The following is a 22,250-nucleotide window of genomic DNA, read 5'->3' as shown; positions in this document are numbered from 1 at the left end:
ACTCTGGATTCTTTCTAGTCCTGCTGTCTTGCCTCAGAGCCACACTTCAGCTCATGTTTCAGCATGATGTTAAGCCCTGCCTTGTCTCCTAGAGTAATAGAAATTTGGAATCCAAGCCCACTGTGGGAGCTGACTTTTCCCAGAGTTTCGAAGAAAGCCGCACGAATGGCATGGATGCCTATGGAAAAACGTCTCTCTTGCTTGATTCGACTTCTCTGATGAAGAAACTTTGGTTATTATCAGTACCATCCTTACTCCCTGCCAGCTTACGGAAGACCTGCCTCCGGATTGTACATGTTAAGACCTGCAGTGGTTATGGTACTGCAGTCTTCTATTCCTTTCCCAATAGCTGAGCATAAGTGATTATAACTGCAGTTAGGAGGTAGAGGAATAGTGTAGATGAATGCAGCTTCCAAGACGATTCTCCCCAGCAAGTAGAATATTCCCCAAGCATGAGCCTAGACTTCATGAAGGTTGTAACAGGAATAACTTTTATTGATGCCACACTGGCTTTTATGAGAAAGCAAGAGGACCTCCCACAGTAAACAAAGACAATAACCAATCAGCATACAGATTTACAGTAACACCCGCCCTCTCTCTGCCTGGGAATTATTGAGATAAGTTAAGAAATAACCCAATTATCTCCAGGCAGTGGGCACACAATTTTCCCAAAAATTAGAACACCCCTTTATACAACAGATATCCCCACAAATTATCCCCTGATAGCCCCGATCTGGGGGACCAACATATTCAAATTTCACCCAGATCGGTTCAGGGGTTCTCAAAAAGTATGGAAGTCATAAGTTACCGACTACACACGAGGCTCCTGCCCAAAACAGTTCCACGAATTCAGCGTGTGCGGTCGGTCAATTCAGTAAATGGCATAAAAACGAATGAAGTCCCAAATGGATCCTCCTGGCTCATAGGAGCGATTGCTCCCCTTGTTCGTATGAACCAAACTACCAAATGGCGCTCTCCTGGCTGTTCAGCAACTAAAGGAAGCAGGCGTTCGTATGTTTCAGCGGTGGTTTGGGAGGTCGAGTGTCCGATTTTAGTGCCAGACACTCGACAAACAAGTCCCGCTGCCTCCTTTCGTGCAAACAAGATGGCCGCCGTTTTCTGTTCCACGTGGCATTCGGCTAGACGAACGGCGGCCGCCCAGAGAGGGCTTAATAGACGGTTCTTTTTGAAGTTACTGAGCCAGGAGGGTGGTCGGTGTTCGGTAGTTTTAAACTGCTGAACCAATAAATCCAAAATGAAAGAAATGGTGCAGAAAAGCACGAACACAGAAGAAAATGCCGAACTTAGTCTATTTTCTTCACAGTACATATGCTTCAAATGGTACAGTTGTAAGAAGAAAGATCTCGAGATGTTCGAAAGAGCATTGCTAGCTGCGAACGCTTCCCCTACAAGAACTGAAAAAGTTAAAGGACCACTATAGTGTTAGGAAAACATACTTGTTTTCCTGGCACTATAGTGCCCTGAGGGTGCCCCCACCCTCAGGGACCCCCTCCCGCCCGGCTCTGGGGAGAGGAAATGGTTAAAACTTACCTTTATTCCAGCACCGGGCGGGGAGCTTTCCTCCTCCTCTCCGCCTCCGATCCTCCCTTTCGGCTGAATTCGCATGAGCGGCAAGAGCTGCGCGTGCATTCAGCCGGTCGCATAGGAAAGCATTTACAATGCTTTCCTATGGACGCTTGCGTGCTCTCACTGTGATTTTCACAGTGAGAATCACGCAAGTGCCTCTAGCGGCTGTCAATGAGACAGCCACTAGAGGATTTAGAGGCTGGCTTAACCCTTATATAAACATAGCAGTTTCTCTGAAACTGCTATGTTTATATAAAAAAGAGTTAAACCTAGCTGGACCTGGCACCCAGACCACTTCATTAAGCTGAAGTGGTCTGGATGCCTAAAGTGGTCCTTTAAGGTGAAACCTAAGTCTAAGAAAAAAAGGGAGGTAGAGATTCTGGGCTTGTGTAGTTCCTGCTCACACCTGGAGGGCAATTTTGAGGAGGAGGTGATGTCACAATGCACACCGTGTCAGATGGAAGTCCAGGTGTGGTCACCCTCCTGGTGTCTCCAATGGGATTTGAACTCTGGACTCTTTCTGCCTTAGTCCTGCTGTCTTGCCTCAGAGTCACACTTCAGCTCATGTTTCAGCTTGATGTTAAACCCTGCCTTGTCTCCAGCACTAGGGGGCTAGACATTACCTGTGGCTGCTCCTGTCAAACTCAGTCCACCTGAAGCAGATATCTAAATAGCTAGGTATAAGACACTGCCTCTCCCTGAGGGCAGTGTCAGTTTATTGACTCTGGTTCTCCTGTTTGGATCCTGTTATTGTGTATCCTGATCCAGTGTTCTCCAGACTGATTCTGGCTTCCGACCTTGGCTTATTTCTTTGTTTACTCTAACCTCTGACTTTGAATTAATCAGGATTCATATAGTTCACATTTTTATAGAGGAACTAGAAGAGTATCCCCTAATATCACGAAGTAGCCTCCTTTTTGATGGAAGCGCAAACTACCAGATGTGAATCATAAGTTTAAATCATTTGTCTTATTTCTGAACAGCACACCGTAGTGGTTATGGTTCTTTGAGCATTGTTAATGTACTCATAAAGCAATAAACAATTTTTACGCAGGGAAAGGAACATCAAATTTTTGTATTTTTTTTTTATTGTATTCGACCCCATGAAGCCATGCATGTTATAAAATAAAAGTATATGTGATTGATGTTACCATAATTGAAATGGAGGCCAAATGGCACAATTAAAAAATATTCTCCTTTAATAAAAAGTACTACAATTCCCTAAAGCATTACAAGTAAGTACAGGGAAAGTATGTAAAACAATTATGCCTTAGGTTCAAGTATTCTGGACCCGGAACATGAACATAATTAACATAGAAAAGAGTGCAATGTAAATTATTAACTACGATTACAACATAGTTATATTTTATCATAACCCCTTAAGGACACATGGCATGTGTGACATGTCATGATTCCCTTTTATTCCAGAAGTTTGGTCCTTAAGGGGATAAATTAGAATTGTTTTACAATTCTGTATAGGTTATGGCTTTATCATATAAGGAGTTTGTGTTAAATGCACAAGACTGTCTGGCTTTTAAAATACAAAGTGTGTTCAAGCTAAATCATAGAATAATATACTGTACACGTGCGCACAATAATTGCAAGAATGGCACAATTCCTCAATCAAAATGTATAATTAGATTTAAAGGGACACTTTCGAAACAGAACCACTACAGCTTATTGTAGTGGTTTTGGTGCAAAAAGACTCAGACAGCCACTAGAGGTGCTCCTCATTAAAGTTCTGCAATCTGGACCAACATTCGGCAGAAAAGCTTCCCATAGGAATGATGCATCTCCATGAAGAGCCAATGATTAGCACTGTACGACAGTAAATGTGCATACACAGCATTAATTCCTCTCAGTGGAGAAGTTCTAGATTGGCTAAGATCATCATCACTGATGATCGGCGGCCATGGTGAGGTAAAGAATGTAAGTAATTCATCCGTCTTTTTTTTTTAAAAAAAAGGGGGATCTATGTCTTAAATGTTAGGAGTAAACTGTTTTACTTGTTTTACAGTTTCCATTCAACCTTGGTATTCACAAAAAGACTGCACACGGTAATCTATATCCTCTGATAGAATCTTGCTTCATGTGAATGCAGATTGTTGTGCAAAAAAAGTCACAATTTACTATAATTTGAGTAAATTGAAAATTACTAACTTCCATTTGATATCAAGGCTTCTTCCTGAATAGCAAGTAATTTAAAAGACCCAGTAACACCTGCAGAACATCTAGAATGGTTAATTACTCCTACAAGCAGGGCCACCATTGGGAAGGGGGGGCGGGCAATGCTGTAATACAGTTGACGTTGCCCCTTAACGCACAGCACTAACTGCCCCTTTTCTCTCCATAGGCTGTAATTGTTCTGGTGACTATAGTGTCCTTTTAATCCAAAATATAATGCATAAAAACAATGGACAGGCACTTGCAAAAATAAAATACAATCTAAGTGTGCTAATATCACTTTGCTCCTTGGGGTAACTTATATCCAACCAGTCCCCCTCCTTATAGTTGATTTGATTCACAGTTATCCTTAAAAAGATCCTGGACCTGGCCTCAGAGACGTGTGGAAGGGAGAAAATCCTTCTATTGAATATTGAAGAATAAGCCAAACTTGTAACGGATCACCTGGCACCCCGACTGAGTACCTCCGTTAATGGATGCTCCTAGTGCTTCCTGAGGACTCCAAGCACTCTGGCAGACACCACAATCACCGAATCCGAGAAACCTTTAAATTCTCCCAAGCATATGAATGCTGTAGACCATTTAATAGGAACCATACGAATAGGCTTGCACTCCTAGCAGTCAAACTGGAACAGCATACAACGAATCCTTCCCCCAATAATGAGACGACACTTCACTTTGAGGGTTAAGCAGGAACTCTGGACTGGCTCATCCAGCCTGGCTTTTATTCACAAACAGGTACATACAGGACACTCCCAGGGGGAGGATGAAATTGACCAATCACATGGATGTACCTCCCACACATTTCCTCCCCTTAGATTAACACTTAATCCAATTATACAGTACACACTTTTCCCCAATTCCTGGATGTACCCCAAAAACAGGGGGTACACCTTTAAATCCAGCATCGCTGGATAGCCCTTATTCAGGGGAACAACATACTCAAAATTCAAGTCATTCGGATGAATGGTTCGGCAGATATGGGTTTCCAAAGATTTGACCGACCGCATGGGTAAAGTATCCGAAAACAGTTCCATGCATTTTGGCCCTGCGGTCGGTCACAAACAAGGGAATGAAACAGACGAATTGCTGGTGTTATAGAGACTAAGGGGGATTTGCATGAATCCCCTAATTCGTGAGTTTCTTTCTACCGAACGGCGGGCCGTTCGGTAGTTTCCCCACGAAATCCTGGAAGTCTGGAGGTCTCAGCGGTGTTTGCCTAGTCGAGTGTCCGATTTTAGTTCCAGACGCTCTACGGCAAAACACCGCTGTTCGGTCATTTAAGATGGCCGCCGCCACGTGTTCGGCTCCCGAATGGCGGCCACCCAGAGGACACAGACCACACTGCACTGATTGCCAATTACCCGTTTGCAACATTGTTGCAAACGGTAATTGGAGGCACACTCATTCCTGGGTGGTCTGGTTGTTCGGTAGTTTCACTCAATATAATGAATGGAGTGATTCTACCGAACAATCAGAAGAATGCTGCATACAAATCACCCAGGTTAAACTTAACACATATATAAATACATATATAATATTACAGGCTGTACACTAGAATATGCTTCACAGTCTTAAAGGGACAGTAGTCCCAAAAGTCCCAATGTGTCCATAGATGCTGTTAAAAGGGCCAGTAGCAGCAAGATAAAGTACAATATGCCCAAATATAAATCTTTAAGTGTACCAGTTTTCCAGGGGCCATAGTCAGCCGGTAAGAGGCAGGCAGCCAGGCCCCTCCAATGCTCAGTGGCGGGGTGGGTTCCGCCACATACACGTCCTTCCTATTTAGCTGTTAGTCTTTTATCTATTCATGTACAAATAATGTTCTTTGTTGGGGTTTACTGTTGATTGTGACGGAACCCCGTCATATATTTACATATAAGGCTCTCACTAGGCACCATCCAAGGCTGCCTATTACTTACTATGTTATGTGGGGATATTTATGGGATAATAATTGTAAACAGAGAGAATCGCCCACGATTTCAATTCTCAGATCCCTAATCGTTATCGTTATAAGTGAAATGTATAACCATATACCGGTAATTAAAAATCACAAATTGTTATAAAAATAGATATTTATTTCTTAACAATTTAAATAATAATGATGAGTAACATGCATGATAATAATCAATGGAATTCGAATATAACAATATGGCAATAATCAATGAATATTCAGTATAAAACAATATGCAATACAATAGTGGCAGTTTACTTCCTGGTTAGTACAGCATAGAATCTACAAGCTGTCAAGATAAGATTTACGATGGGCTTCACAGAGACAAAGAATGTGAAGTTTCACTGGGAGACAGAGAATTCTTCAGTGTGTAGCATAAGGCAATAAAGCCATAAAGACTTTCTGCTGGCAGAGTAACCCTTTCAATGCTGGCTAGACCTCCTAAGTAGTTAAGATCTACTCCTATGTAATTTAAATAAATAACATTTAACCAGTCGTCAACCATTTCCCTGATTTTATCCAATGAGAGAAATCTACTATGTTATATTAGCTGATATTTTATTAATTTGTCTAAACAGATAATTTATCTCATTTTAGAGCCAATCAATACAGCTGGATAAATGGTCATGATATGCTAACGTGATATTAATCACACAAATACATTAATGGCTATATTACTCCCAGCTGCAGATGGGGTGCTATAACCATATATATATTCTTTAATAATTAAGATTTCTAAATATGAAATCTAATCACGATTTATCCAGTCATATATCATGCTATTAATTTTAATTAATTTAAATTAATTAATTAAATGCCTGTATATTTACCAGTTAAGTAGATATTTTCTCATCAGATATCCTCAGGTAGCTAAGTGTCATGGATCTCTTTCTCTGCATGGAGTGTAAGAGTTTCTTGGTTACTCTGATCGCCCGATTCTGCCTGGATCTCTCTGAATCTCCCGAGAGTGTTGTAATGTCTCTCTCTTTCTTTGAATCTTCGAATCTCCCTTGTCTTAACTTTTTAAAGGGGAAATTCCTCTAAGTGATAGCCAATCACAAATGTGGGGTGTGGTTGCCTTCTAGGTAATCATTCTCGTATTTGGACTCTAGATGGCAGCATTGTTCCACTACACATACCTATCCAGGAAAGAGTTAACTTTTCCTGGTGGCTATTTTTGACGTCATTTACGTTATCTTTATGTAGCCAATAACTTATTTTATCTGTCAGATCACAGGGTCTTTCTCAGTTTTATCCAGACTATGTGTCTGCAAATTCTGCTATAATTCCTAAAATTGATAGTTTGTGAACTAAGTTTCACCTTAAACTATAATGGGACGTTGTACAATATCGAAAGTAAAATTTAATTATTTAATCTCCTCTGTCACCTAAGTCTGGGAATAGAATTTATTATATTCCATTTGCAATTAGACAGTCTGTCTACCCCCATTCTCAATGTCTTATCTATTTGGTTTGTTTATATACACATTCCATTCAGCTTGGGCAAAGCAGTCAGTTTGAGAGAAAGGATAGAAATTTTGTGTCTCTTTGTTAGCTTGAAGATACAAAATGGAGTCTGGTCTGTTTAGCAATGACTTCAGAATATACACTTTGTATTTCTATCATAGCACAAAATGTCTGCCGATATAAATACCCTGACATAACCCCCCTTAGTGCCTGTCATAGCCAATTAATTTAGCTTATGAGTAGGCACTATAGAAGTCACAAGACATATTGTGCAATCATATCATTTCTGACATAGGTCCATGCGTGGAATGAACATTTTTGTATATATTTGTACCTGTAAGTGTTTTGAACTTTATGCTTAGTACAATCAACCATAATAACATCATTATCATAACACACCCAATAACAATCTTAACATGGATGAACCAGTCAACACGATCAATAAGGTCAGTATCTAACTCAGAGTATTTAAATGTGTCCACAGAAATGTTGTCTTTCTTGATTGACATTTGGATAGTGTGGTTGGGCTTATGGTCTAGCAAGAACTTAAGATTAGGATCTAGAGGGATATCTAGATTCTGGAAGGGATCCACCATCTCAATAGCACTTTCGAGGATGTCAGTGTACACTGGGTATAGCGTAACGTCACCGATGGTGATACGAGAGTCGTGGGGTACCTTGATCAGTGATACAGGTGCTGGTAAGGCAATTACTTTATTCGTCACCTGGTCCCTGCGAAAAACACTCATGTTTTTAAGACACGTGCTTACCAACCACTTATCTTTTACTAAGATAGCATGTACTAACGCATTACTGTCGGTTTTTGACATAGTCACTTGACATGTTTCAGAGCCATGTTTAAGGTACTCGATTCCACACAAAGCATTGGTAGAATCGTACACAAAAGGTTTTCCATCACATTGGAAATTATTGTCTTTGAATTTTTCACAGTCATTCAAAATGGGTATTGAATACCAAACTGGTATCCACGGTTGAAAAGCCAAAACGTCTGGGGTTTGGACTTTTACATGGGTATTGTCCTTCCATGTACCAACGTTGTAAATTGTTTTAATTTGAAAAATGTTTTTGGGAGTTACATATGGTATGGCCAATAAAAAGCAAATCTCCATCCGTTCCGGATCAATTAAGAGAGGTATAGCGCTCCCCATCTCAAAGGCCAGATTTAATTGCATGGGCTCAATTGTTTCTCCATCCACATTGGCGAGCATCGCATGAACAATATCCTTGGATACAAAATACAGAGGTATGCATCCCCCTGCCAATTCGATCATTCCAGTTTGCACTTCGTCGAGAAAAGCAAGTGTGTGGAACAATATTGGGTCATGCAGAAATAGAAGTTCACGCTTAAATAAGTCATGACTTTGGTGCAACTCAGTGGATTTGGCAATTAACTCCGAATGCAAATTTGTTGTAACAACTGTGTCTTCCACAATAGTTAACACGTCTTGGAGAAGTGTTCTTTGCTGTTTTATCACCTGATGAATATCGTTAATGTGTTGCTTTAGCGCATAGATTTCCATATCCAGCTTTTGGACAGTAATAGAGTTGGCTGCAGACATTCCAGTTGCGACAACTGCACCAACAGTGGCACAAACTAATGCAACAATTATAGCGGTGAGGAACCTTTTGGGTCGGTTGCTCATCGAAATAGAACTGGATACAAATGGTTTCCGGGCTTGCTCCAAGATGTTTCGCACACGGTCCTGTGCTCTTTGGAGGTGCATCTGGTACCAAGTCTGTAACTCAGGAAGCTGCATCGATGAAATGTTGTACGCCTTCTCGATGGAATTCTTGGGGTCCAAGCTGACGAACACACGTCGGGTAAGGATCCTCTTCTCTGTCAAGATGAACCCTGGTGTCTCTTGAATCAGGATGCCGGAGGATGGTCCCATCTCTGCGATCGGGTCGGTCCGTAGCTCTTGGCACAGGAGCAGTACGATCCAGAAACACGCCACATCCTTCTTGGACATCTTTCGACAGTCACGGATCAGGAACTGGTTTCAGACTTATCTACTACAGATTCAAGGTTTGTTAAGTATACAAACTTATAACAGTGTGACATCACTTGGCCTAGGACAACGCATTATTACGATTCATCAACATATGTATTCTCTCTAATTCTATTTTTATAACTTCATCCCTCACTACATTTATTACTGACTCCTCAGCAATATGCCTATAGCAGTTAAACAAGTTAGTAACCTGCTTAGAAAATGTAGTTATTGGATGGCAAGGAAATGGTTAATGACATGAACGTACATGAGATCATGGCACATCACAACATTTTACATCATACTATACCACGTGAATCAAGCATTCATCCAGGTTAGTCGTTCACCCTTCTGCATCTGAATCCACACCTATAATCCTTAATTGAGATTTAGGATGACAAGCACGCAACTGGTTAATGTGAACCCACTTTTCAATAAAATCACCATCCTTAGGAATTTTTATTTTGTACGCTACTGGGGAAATTTTGTCAATGATGACATATGGCCCTTTCCAAGAAGGTAAAAATTTATTTTCCTTGACTTGATTTCGCGCAAAATTATACAGATAGACTTGATCTGTTATCTCATATTCCTTTTTCGTGGTTTTTAAATCGTAATAGGTTTTAACCCCTGTTGCTGCTTTCTCTAGATTCTTTTGGGCGAAAGCAAACGCATGCTGTAAATGCTTGCGCAAATCTTCGATATACTGATGTGTAGTGGCAGCATTGATCAAATTATGATCCGAAGTACGATATAGTAAATGCTGTGGTAAAACCATCTTTCTTCCTGTCATCAATTCAAAAGGTGACAATTTGGTAGCAGTGCTAGGTGTAGCTCTAATTGCCATTAAAACTAGGGGCAATTTAATGTCCCAGTCTTTACCAGACTCCTTAACATACTTCTTCAGAATATTAACGATAGACTGGTTATATCGCTCTACCCCCCCGCTAGACGCAGCGCGGTATGCAATATGTAGCTTTCGTTTAACACCTAGAATATTCCACATCTTAGCCATTACTTCACTGGTAAAATGACTACCTCTGTCTGACTCAATTCTTTGAGGCAGACCGAACCTGGAAAAGACATGGTTAATCAACAAAGTGGCGCACACGGTACTCGTGTTCTCTTTACAAGGCAAACATTCTATCCACTTTGTGTACATACATGTAACGGTTAACATGTATTTGTTACCTCTTGAAGATCTTGTTACAGGACCTATGAAGTCAATTTGAATATCAGACCAGGGTAATGACACCCCCCTCTTCTGAAGTGGTGCACGATGGGTTGGACCATGGGGTTGATATTGCGGACAAATCAAGCATCCCTGACAGTATATCTTAACATCTCTTAACATGTGTGGCCAATATGCATAATCACGCAATATCTCATATGTGATCTTATCACCACGATGCCCAGATGTAGGTGCATCATGTGCGTGTTGGAGCATTAACCCTCGGTATACAGTTGGGACTACCCATTGTTGAATACCATGTTTAGATGTTCTGACCAGCAACCCATCCATGATACTAAATTGGACTTTATATCTCATCAAGATTCGTAAATCTTCATTATCTTTGCAATCCTCATCTGTGATGGGATTGGCAGTAGGGTCTTCTATATGTTTATAGAAAATACCTATGACAGGATCATTCTTCTGACTGGTAATCAGGTCCTCACTAGGAGCTTCTTGACTCCATTGCACGACATTTAAGTCGGCATTATCTCTAGCCTGTCGTCTAGTTATGGCTTCAACGTGAATTGAACCCATAAGATCATCAATGTTTAGGGTTTCACCATTGATGGCCGCTTGTTTTGCCAGTGAATCGGCTAAATCATTACCATCCTTGTCAATACCTTCTATTTTAGAATGGCCTTTGGTTTTCTTCCAATATATGGTTAAACCATGTTCCTGTAGCAGTACTTACCCTCTCCAGGGGCCGGCCGGGGTCCTCTCTCCTCGCCGCGCGCGGTCCTGCTCCTGCACGAGCCGCGCGCGGCTCATCCAACGACGAGATCAGTCGGGCGGGCAGTGACTGCGAGAAGCAGTGACCCGCCTGACACTAAGCGCATCTCGGGCGCGCTCTTAAAGGGACAGTGGGAGACAAAATTAGAATCAGTCTCCCATTGGCCCCTGTCATGCCACGTTCCCCATACACTCACGTTTTGGGGGCGTGGATATGACAGGGGCCAATCAAAGTGAACATTAGGGTATTTATACTCACCTGTTTCCTTTGCACCTTGCCCTATCGTGGTTTCTGTCCAGTTCCCTTTAGTGCTTGTATCGTTCAGTTGGTTTTTTGGTGCTTGACCTTGGCTTTGTTCCTGACTCCGCTCTCTCTTTATCCTTGCTTGTTTATCCGCTGGTTTGTCTTCTGTGTACCAGTCCTCGGCTTGTTCTACTTTACGCTGTCTCTCCGTTCCCTTGACCTCGGCTTGTTCTGGACTCTGTCTTTTCTTGTACTCGTCTAGTCCGGCCATTCTAAGGTCCGGTAAGACGAATCCTGGTTTCTTGTCTCTTGACTGTCTTGACTATTCCTGCGTGTTGGGGTATATTACCGTGACAGTTCCTTAACCAACTCATCAATTTTACAAAACAATTTCCCATGTTTAACAGGTTTGTTATTGCTTTTCAGCATTTGGTTACGTTTCCAGCTAGGCAGATATTCAACGAAACTGTTGCGAACATAGTTGGAATCAGTTATGATAACAAATTCTGTGATACTATATTCTATTGCCATTTGAATGGTCTTATATACTGCGCAGAGTTCGGCTATATGACTGCTTTTGGGACCAATACTGTATCCTATAGATACATTGGGATAATCACCTATCCAGGCGATTCCGATACCTGCAACTAACTTCCGTTCAGCACCAGCGACGTGGTGATATGAACAACCATCAATGTATACCCACGGTAGTGGTCCACAGTATTCCTCGTCATAAACTTTATAAGGGGATAGCAATTGCTCTTCTAGGAAATCATCTCCGGTGTCATTATCATCCAGAGATGGAGCAGTACAGTCATGTAATTCTGCTAAACCTTGGGCAACTGGGCTTCTCTTATTATGTTTATAACGGACTTCTAACGGCCATCCCTGTAAGGATAGAGTCCATGCAGTAATCCGACTGTTAGAGAGATTACCGTCTCTAATTCTTTCACTCTGCAGATACTGTAGAGGTTGGTGAGCTGTTTCTACAATTATTTTTTCACCTTGGATATAGCTACGAAAATTTTGTAGTGCCCAGACAGTCGACAATAACGCCTTCTCACACGTGTTAAATTTAACTTCAACAGGTGACAAAGTCTTGCTAGCATATGAAATAACTTTGTTTAAACTGTCCTGCTTCTGATACAGAACAGCACTTATGCTTAAATCGGTATAACCTGTCTCCAGATAGAAGGGTTTACCCCCCTCTGGGTATGCTAAACAGGGTGCCTGAGTGAGCTTCCTCCTCAGTTCACTTACCGCTAGGTCCTGAGGCTCCCCCAGTTCCAGGTAGTTTCCTTTTTAAGCAGGTGTAAGAGTGGTTTCGTTATTTCTGCATAGTTATCTATAAACTTACGGGAGTAGTTAGTCATACCAAGGAACGATCTTAATTCCCTGATGTTTGAAGGTGTTTTAGCCTTTAGTACGGCTTCAACCTTCTTCCTCTGGGGATTTAATCCTTCAGAGGTTACCTCATGTCCGAGGAAATTGACATGGGTGCGACACCATTGCGCCTTTTGTAAAGATAGTTTAATCCCTGCCTCTCTTAACTGAGTGAGAACATGTCTAATCTCTATGATATGGTTATCAAAGGAAGTGCTTTTCAGCAAGACATCGTCGACATATGATAACGTTCCTCTCTCGAGTGCATCAGGCATAGCTTTATGCATGAACACAGCAAATTCATGACCAGAGTTTATGTAACCGAAAGGCATACGGGTCCAGGTATACTGCTGCTTTCCAAATGTGAAGGCCAATTTGTATTGGTCTTCATTATGGACTGGTACAGTCCAATATCCCTGCGCACAGTCAATGGCAGTGAATATTTTGGATCCCTGCATTTGTACCAAACATTGGTCTATGTATGGCACTGGCCAACCAGACATATAGACGCGTTTATTTAGCTGTCGTAAGTCAGCACATAAACGCCATTGTCCATTAGGTTTCAGAATCCCCAAGATCGGATTATTATACGAACTGTGCACTGGACGTATAATGCCCCTCTCCTTTAGATTCTGAATGATGTCTTTAAGACCATCGTATGACGCTAATGGGAGTCTATATTGTTTGATAAATACAGGTGGTAAATTTGGATCAGTTTGTATTCTGGCTACGTGTAGGTTAGTTAACCCACAGTCGTAGGAATCTTTGGCAAAAATATCTTGGAATTCCATAAGGATTTCCTTTAGCTGTTGCCGCTCAGCGTCGTTGGAGCAACCGTCAGCTAAAGATATTTGCTCTTCTAGCCTTTCCTGAAATCCTGGAAAGATTTCAGGCTGGCCTATCTCATAAGCTTCTTCAAGCCTAGAAGTTAGGTCAGTTCGGTGTTGACTTACCTTTTCTCTTTGGTCGCGATACTCTTGTGATTCCTGCTCATTGAGCGGATGATCGAAGGTGATTGATGCTTCTTCGATTTTACATGAGCCGTCTTCGACATTGAAGGGATACACAGATAGGATAGTGAATAATCCTTCTGGGGAGGAATGGAATATTTGATCGACAATTTCGTCCTCAGTTAAGTATTCTTCAGGGATGAGGCCTATAATTTGGTTTTGGAAACCAAATGTATAGTACCCAGCATCCAATGCTAGACCTACTAATGTTCCTTTTGGTAAAGTAACACTATTGGGTGTAACATTGTTGACCATTATATAGGTGGAATTCTTACCAATACTTACCATTGGTGTATGCGTTACCACCATCCCTAATTGTTGTATCCTGTTGGATAAACAGATTAGGGCATCAGAGTTTTCTAATCTCTGACCCTCCTTGACCTGTAGGGGTAAAAGAAAATTACTTGTCCCTTGTGGAATGGTTATGTCATCAGGTATTTGGATACTTACCGCATAAGTTAGTATTTGTCCTGATTTCAGGGCGTTTTCCTCGTGTAGGTATCCACAAGGATTACCTTTTAACCTTGTCCACAAGTTGGAATTAATCAGATCAAGGTGTATGGCAAAGCGATGTATGACATCATTGCCAATGTAAACCTGATAGCGAGGTTTGTCTATCACTAGGAATAAATGTTTAACTGTCTTATTTCCGATGGAGATAGATAGTAAACATTTTGCTATCACATTGTGACTCTCTGATTCGCCATCCAGGTTCTGGATCCACCTGTCATGTGGGGAAGCGTACCTGATCATTTTAGGATTAGCGATCTGTTTTAACAGACTTCTGCTAATATAGCTGTTCTCACTCTGTAAGACCAGCTTTGCATTCCTACTTCTTCCTAAGTCATTTATCTGAATAGGAAAGAATAAGTTGTTATTAACCCTTTCAATTCTGGCAAGGAATTGAGCATGACCTGCCAGATCTACAGATTCAACATAGTCCCTGTGGAGAGAAATGGTTAAAACATCACCTTCCAGAGAGACATTCTGGATCCTCTCTGGAGCAATTCTTACAGAATGCTCATCTACAGGTGCGATTGCATCATTCACCTGCAGGATAGTCACGTCAGGTGACTGACTATTCCTAAAATGTACCTCTATCGAGTCAGGTCTTTCTTCTATTACATGGCAGTTACGATCAGATTGTATATGTGATTTCTCATAGGTTATAGGAACCTTAGCTTGTGACCATACAATTCCATTCACACAGTCAATAATTGTGTTAAGTCTTCTGAGTATATCTATACCCAGAATTAGTCAGTTATAGGGGAGATCTACCACTATCACCGGGTGTCTAAAGGTTTTGTTACCTATTTTAAACTTTAACCAGGTATTGCCAATAACATGAAGTGCATTTCCTCCAACACTCAACAAAGCATTGGGGAAATTTCTTAGCTTCGGCTTATCCGTTGCTAAGTCCATTACCTGCTGGAAGTAGGTATTGGATAAGATCGTGGCTTGTGAACCAGTATCTATTAACCCTTTGAAAGGTTGGGGTAGCGAATCCTGTATTTCTACAGACATGTAGTACCTTCCTTCATGTTCTTCTAATTCACCTAAGAATTTAGAATGTGTCAACATATTACTTGTTTTCCATACATTACCGGTCACAGCAGTAGTTTCTACCTGTACTGAGGAATGCTCAGTCTTACCCACAGGCCCATCCTTTGTAGGAATATCTTGAACTGTCAAGCAGGAACTAGTGGTCGGCATCTCATCAGTTAACCCTTTCAGGGCTGGATCCTGGAAACTAGTGGTTGCTGGGGCTATTTTAGCCTTTGGCTGAAATGAAAAAACAGAGGAACACGTTGCGCCTCCTTCATCCGGAAGTGAAGTGACGGGATTGGCAATAGGTTTCCTAACACAACTATCGTTTATTTGACTGTTAGTATCTGGAAAGGAAACAGGGTTAGGTATTACATCTACGACAACCTAGCCTGTTTAGTCACTGTAGCTATATTTGCTGCGGCACTTGTTGTTGCTGTTGCAATTGAACAGGTGTCTCTGCAATTTGAGCTGCTCCTAAAAAAGGATTGATAGCAAAGACTTTGTTAATCTTTGTTATTTGCTCCATTAATTTGCCCATCTGGTCTGTCAATTGACCAACCTGACGACGCAAATTATTTCCCCCATTGCCGTTTTGTCTTTGCCCATTAGAATTTGGCTGGGATGGCTGAGACTGTTGGGAGTTATTGGAAGCAGATTGGTTGTTTCTGTTTCCATATCTCCTATTTCCCTGAGGATTCCTTCTCCATTGGGAATTGCCTTGGTTTTTATTAACCCAGGGGCGTTTATTCCCATTGGCATTGGATTTTTCAGAGTTATTGTCAGAGGAGTTTGCAGAATTGCTTCTGGCGTTTTCCTGTTTCTGAGGCTTTGGTGTTTTCAAAACCTCAGAATAGGTCCTCTTTTTCTGTTGGGTTTCTAAACCTAACTGAATTTTAGTCTCTGACACCATTTTATCACCAGGTTTCTTAACCTTTGGCTGATTTTCGTCATGTGCGTGGTGTATGGTATACAACTTCATGCACTGACTGACTAGCCATTCTAATGGTAGCTTACAGTCATAATCTCTTGCGAGATTCATTTGTATGTTTACTGGCATGGCATGAAAATACAGATCTTTGAAGTCTGTGCTTTCATACCTGGGTTTTCTTTGGGCCACGGAGTATGCATTTTTAAGAATTACTAAAAATTCTCTGGGGCTTTGATCTGGACGGCACTTTAAGTTATAAAGCGCCTTCTTTGCAGAAGCAACGGTTTTATACTTACCATATTCCATGATTATTTCATATTTCATCTTGGACCAGGACATTAACTGCATAGCTTGAAGACTCTCTAGATAAACACGGCACATTGAATCAAAGGTCCATGTAATGAACCATTTCTTTTGAATGTCATCATACATGCCCAATGAATTCATTGCTCTATCATAATTTTCCAGATGTTCAGATATGTTTCCTGAACCTCTAGAAAATTGTGGGACAGTCTCTCTAAGGAACTTAACAACCTTTGGCGATTCATAAACAGGCGTCGTTAATTTGCGACTTCTGTTTCTGTTTGTTTCCCTGCGATGTGGTAAACGTCTATGCGATCTGTCTGCTGAAGAGGAATTAGATCCGTACAAAAGTGCAGATGGCATATCAGTCACATGGCCTTCAGAGTGGACAGTGCAATCACTTTCACTCCCATCACTCTGAGCTTCTTGTTCACGGTCACAATTCTGATCAGCATCAGAATCCTGCCAGTGTACAGAACCATGTCTGTTTTCATTCCTATCACCTTGAACTGGACTCTCCCTCTCAAGTTTGGCCAAGACAGCTTTTTCAAACCCTTCTGCCCAAGATTGCCAAGGTTGTTTGGCAATGCCAGGAGATGGAGAATTCTGTTTCACAGGTGATATTCCTGAATTACTCACCTCATTCCTTACAGACTGTTTTATGAAAACCTGGTCTGGTGTGGGAAAATCACGACAAGGAGGGGATTTATAGATAGTCTTTTCTTTCATTTTTGTGCAACTTTTTGGAACAGAATGATGGCTATCAACCTCACTGCCTGATTCCTGGCTTTCCTTTTCATATTTATCCACTTGCATTTTGAGCTGATTTATTTCCTGTGCATATTTATCCATCAAGGCTGTCATTTCTTTTTCATGATCAGCCTGGCGAGTTTTATGCTCAGCAAGTAAATCTTGGAGTTTCCCATCTTGAATGCCAAATTGTTCACTGTACGTGTCCAGTTTGGTATTCAATACCTTGTTTTCATCTAACGCCTTAACCCCTTAAGGACCAAACTTCTGGAATAAAAGGGAATCATGACATGTCAGGCACGTCATGTGTCCTTAAGGGGTTAAGAAGTGCTGTCATAAAGAAAGGCCAGGAGTGTATTATGTACCCCATCTTTTTCTCTATGTTCTTTTGTTCAGCAATTACTTTAAGGTTTCTTAGTACGTGTTCATCAGTTATCATCGTGCATTTAGCATCCCATTCAATACTTTTTAACCAAACATCATAGCTTAAATCATTTTTCATATGTTTATGAATATTGATTAGAGCATTTTTTCTTAGGTCTTCAATTATTTCACAATTATCTGTTACAGATGTATCGCTGCCGCTGGCCATATTTTATACAGTGATTTAATCTCAATACAAAACTCTTTTCTATATTAAGATTAATTTTGCATGAATTACACAAATATTATTATTGTATATGGAATATAATTTCAACTTAAACGATCTCAGCAGCGGTGCCTCCAATTTGTGGGGATATTTATGGGATAATAATTGTAAACAGAGAGAATTGCCCACGATTTCAATTCTCAGATCCCTAATCGTTATCGTTATAAGTGAAATGTATAACCATATACCGGTAATTAAAAATCACAAATTGTTATAAAAATAGATATTTATTTCTTAACAATTTAAATAATAATGATGAGTAACATGCATGATAATAATCAATGGCATTCGAATATAACAATATGGCAATAATCAATGAATATTCAGTATAAAACAATATGCAATACAATAGTGGCAGTTTACTTCCTGGTTAGTACAGCATAGAATCTACAAGCTGTCAAGATAAGATTTACGATGGGCTTCACAGAGACAAAGAATGTGAAGTTTCACTGGGAGACAGAGAATTCTTCAGTGTGTAGTGTAAGGCAATAAAGCCATAAAGACTTTCTGCTGGCAGAGTAACCCTTTCAATGCTGGCTAGACCTCCTAAGTAGTTAAGATCTACTCCTATGTAATTTAAATAAATAACATTTAACCAGTCGTCAACCATTTCCCTGATTTTATCCAATGAGAGAAATCTACTATGTTATATTAGCTGATATTTTATTAATTTGTCTAAACAGATAATTTATCTCATTTTAGAGCCAATCAATACAGCTGGATAAATGGTCATGATATGCTAACGTGATATTAATCACACAAATACATTAATGGCTATATTACTCCCAGCTGCAGATGGGGTGCTATAACCATATATATATTCTTTAATAATTAAGATTTCTAAATATGAAATCTAATCACGATTTATCCAGTCATATATCATGCTATTAATTTTAATTAATTTAAATTAATTAATTAAATGCCTGTATATTTACCAGTTAAGTAGATATTTTCTCATCAGATATCCTCAGGTAGCTAAGTGTCATGGATCTCTTTCTCTGCATGGAGTGTAAGAGTTTCTTGGTTACTCTGATCGCCCGATTCTGCCTGGATCTCTCTGAATCTCCCGAGAGTGTTGTAATGTCTCTCTCTTTCTTTGAATCTTCGAATCTCCCTTGTCTTAACTTTTTAAAGGGGAAATTCCTCTAAGTGATAGCCAATCACAAATGTGGGGTGTGGTTGCCTTCTAGGTAATCATTCTCGTATTTGGACTCTAGATGGCAGCATTGTTCCACTACACATACCTATCCAGGAAAGAGTTAACTTTTCCTGGTGGCTATTTTTGACGTTATTTACGTTATCTTTATGTAGCCAATAACTTATTTTATCTGTCAGATCACAGGGTCTTTCTCAGTTTTGTCCAGACTATGTGTCTGCAAATTCTGCTATAATTCCTAAAATTGATAGTTTGTGAACTAAGTTTCACCTTGAACTATAATGGGACGTTGTACAATATCGAAAGTAAAATTTAATTATTTAATCTCCTCTGTCACCTAAGTCTGGGAATAGAATTTATTATATTCCATTTGCAATTAGACAGTCTGTCTACCCCCATTCTCAATGTCTTATCTATTTGGTTTGTTTATATACACATTCCATTCAGCTTGGGCAAAGCAGTCAGTTTGAGAGAAAGGATAGAAATTTTGTGTCTCTTTGTTAGCTTGAAGATACAAAATGGAGTCTGGTCTGTTTAGCAATGACTTCAGAATATACACTTTGTATTTCTATCATAGCACAAAATGTCTGCCGATATAAATACCCTGACAGTTAGCATTGATACATTGTTGATTAGGTGTTACACTAAGCTCTGGGCAGATTAGCGATCTCCATTTAGGAGGTCTCAGCCTTTCACCATCACCTAGTCATTTAGATTGAAGCTGCGCTTGTGCACTATATTAGCCTATATGTTAATATGAATAAGTGACTGTATTGCTGCCGTTATCTAGGAGGTTCTAGCATACAATCTTACTTATATCTCTCAATTGGGCAAAAAATTGTTTTTTGCGCAATAGATTTCTGTATTGAGGACACTGAAAACTTTTGAACAGGTCCTCTTTTATTCACCCTACCAGGGAAACTTTTCATTTTTTTGATTATTTTTTTGATACTTTTCTGTTGTCTATAGAAATGGGCTTTACCTTGAAACACCGGTATATCTAATAGATAGCATTTGAGAAGTTTATTAACCTTTATGGTGGAGATTTCCACATCTATTTTAAGTGTAATATTAAAGGTTATGTATTAATTAAATTAGGGCACTCAACCTCCTCTCTCCTTCTCACACTACTTTGGTAGTTCCTCCAAGGGTTAACCCCTTTCCTTTTGAGTGCTCCTTTCAGGCTTCCAGTTCTCTCCCGTTTGTTCTTTCATTTTACCCATGTCAACTTTGTGCTAATTTAGAGTTTGTTTATTCAATAAAAGTGTAAACTGACTGGTTTGACTTAATGTGTGAGTGTGCTCCAGGGAACTCCAGGCACCAAAACCACCACACTAGCTTGTAGTGGGTGTGGTGCTTGGGCTAACCATTTAATTCTATGAATAAACAAAATAAATGAAAATAAATATTATGCAAAGGTTTACAAAAAGCCAGCTCATTCATCTATTGCTTTTTTTGTAGTTTTTTTTGAAGCACTTGCCCCCAGGAAAAGGAAAAACCTTCTCAGTGTCTTACATATTGCATTGATCATCTTTATTGTGAGTATTTTATACATCTCCCATAACGGCACAAGAACTATTACCAAATGCAACATCATAACTATTGAACATACACAACTTGAACAAACAGTGGCATTAATAGCCAAGAAAACACCTCACACAGGTATGATGACAGTAAATGTTGCTGGACGCCTCGGGAATTTAATGGGGGAATATGCTACGGTCTATGGCCTTGCAAGACTTAACGGTTACCAAGCCTACATCTTACCAAACATGCATGAGCAGTTATCGAAAATCTTTAAAATTCAACTGCCTGTCCTTAACCAAGAGGTCGCTGATCGTATTAATTGGACAGATTACACAATACGTAATTTCATGTCTCCAGAATACAAAAACATCCAGGGAGAGTATGTAAAACTGACTGGTTATCCTTGCTCTTGGAACTTTTATGACTATTTAAGAGATGAGATTTTCAAAGAATTCAGTTTTCATGAATGGATTAAAGAAGAGAGCTATGCTTATCTTGCTAAAGTACGAGGGAATAAGAAAAATGTTACCTTTATTGGGGTGCACGTCCGCAGAGGAGACTATGTAAAGATTATGGAAACTAAGGATGGGGTTGTCGGTGATAAAGAATATTTCCAGAAAGCCATGGACTATTTTAGAAATAAATATCAAAACCCCATATTTGTGGTGGCCAGTAATGGCATGGATTGGTGCAAGGAGAATATAAACAATTCCCTTGGGGATGTCCACTTTGCTGGAGATGGCATAGAAGGTTCTCCTGCCCGTGACTTTGCCCTCCTGGTACACTGCAACCACACTATTATGACTATAGGAACATTTGGGTTTTGGGTTGGGTACATGACAGGAGGTGAGACTGTCTACCTTGCAAATTTCTCTTTAACTGACTTCCGTCCCTACAGACGTGTGATAAATGCAGCTTTTTATCTTCCTGAATGGATTGGGATTCCAGCAAACCTCTCTCATCTTTTGAAAAAGGACAACTCATAAGAAGATATCACAGTAGTTTAAAATATATATATATATATTTATGGCCCAGAAAGACATTTTAGAAGCTACATGAATATGTTGTGTTCCTTGTTTGTTCATAAATATCTATATAACGTATAAAAACAAGTATTTTTTCAGGAGACAAGTCTAGATCTTTGAGATTTAAAGGAACATGCATTAAGAACATTGGTACATTGTAATGTTTATTTTGGGGAATATGGAGAAAAAAAACAGTGTGCAAAAGCTGCAGATCTACTGTCCTTTTAATCAATCAGAGGCTTCTTATTGAAAAACCTCTGTGCTGGAGCTGCCAACACACAATCAGCTTCCTATTGCTTCTTAATGAGCTATAGTACAGCTCATTGAGAATTAGTGAATGCAGGCTCAATATAGCCCAGCACGCCTGTCACTTCCACTAGCTCTGTGTAGCTAAAAGAAAATGAAGAAAACCTTCCAATTTCTCCATAAACACATTTAATTCTATGAAGAAAATAAATTAAATGAAAATAAATAATATGCAATGTTTACGAAAAGCCTGCTCATTCATGTATTGCTTATGGTTTGTAGTGTTCCTTTAAATTTAGTTGTAGTGCCAAAAC

General features: G+C 40.0%; 1 protein-coding gene across 1 annotated transcript in view; it reads left to right on the top strand.

Annotated features, from left to right (window-relative positions):
- Nucleotides 1-21,656, top strand: part of LOC134578165 (galactoside alpha-(1,2)-fucosyltransferase 2-like) — a 36,952-nt gene extending 15,296 nt beyond the window's left edge. The window contains exon 2 of the mRNA XM_063437171.1: nt 20,600-21,656. Within this exon, the coding sequence (XP_063293241.1) occupies nt 20,600-21,651 (1,052 nt within the window). The 3' untranslated portion in view covers nt 21,652-21,656. The remainder of the gene's footprint in view (nt 1-20,599) is intronic.
- The last annotated feature ends 594 nt before the right edge of the window (nt 21,657-22,250 follow it).

Source organism: Pelobates fuscus, chromosome 11 (genome assembly GCF_036172605.1).
Source record: "Pelobates fuscus isolate aPelFus1 chromosome 11, aPelFus1.pri, whole genome shotgun sequence".
In the NCBI taxonomy this organism is placed as follows: Eukaryota; Metazoa; Chordata; class Amphibia; order Anura; family Pelobatidae; genus Pelobates; species Pelobates fuscus.
The sequence above is the reverse complement of the archived record's forward strand: the minus strand, read 5'-3'. Positions and strand labels throughout refer to the sequence as shown.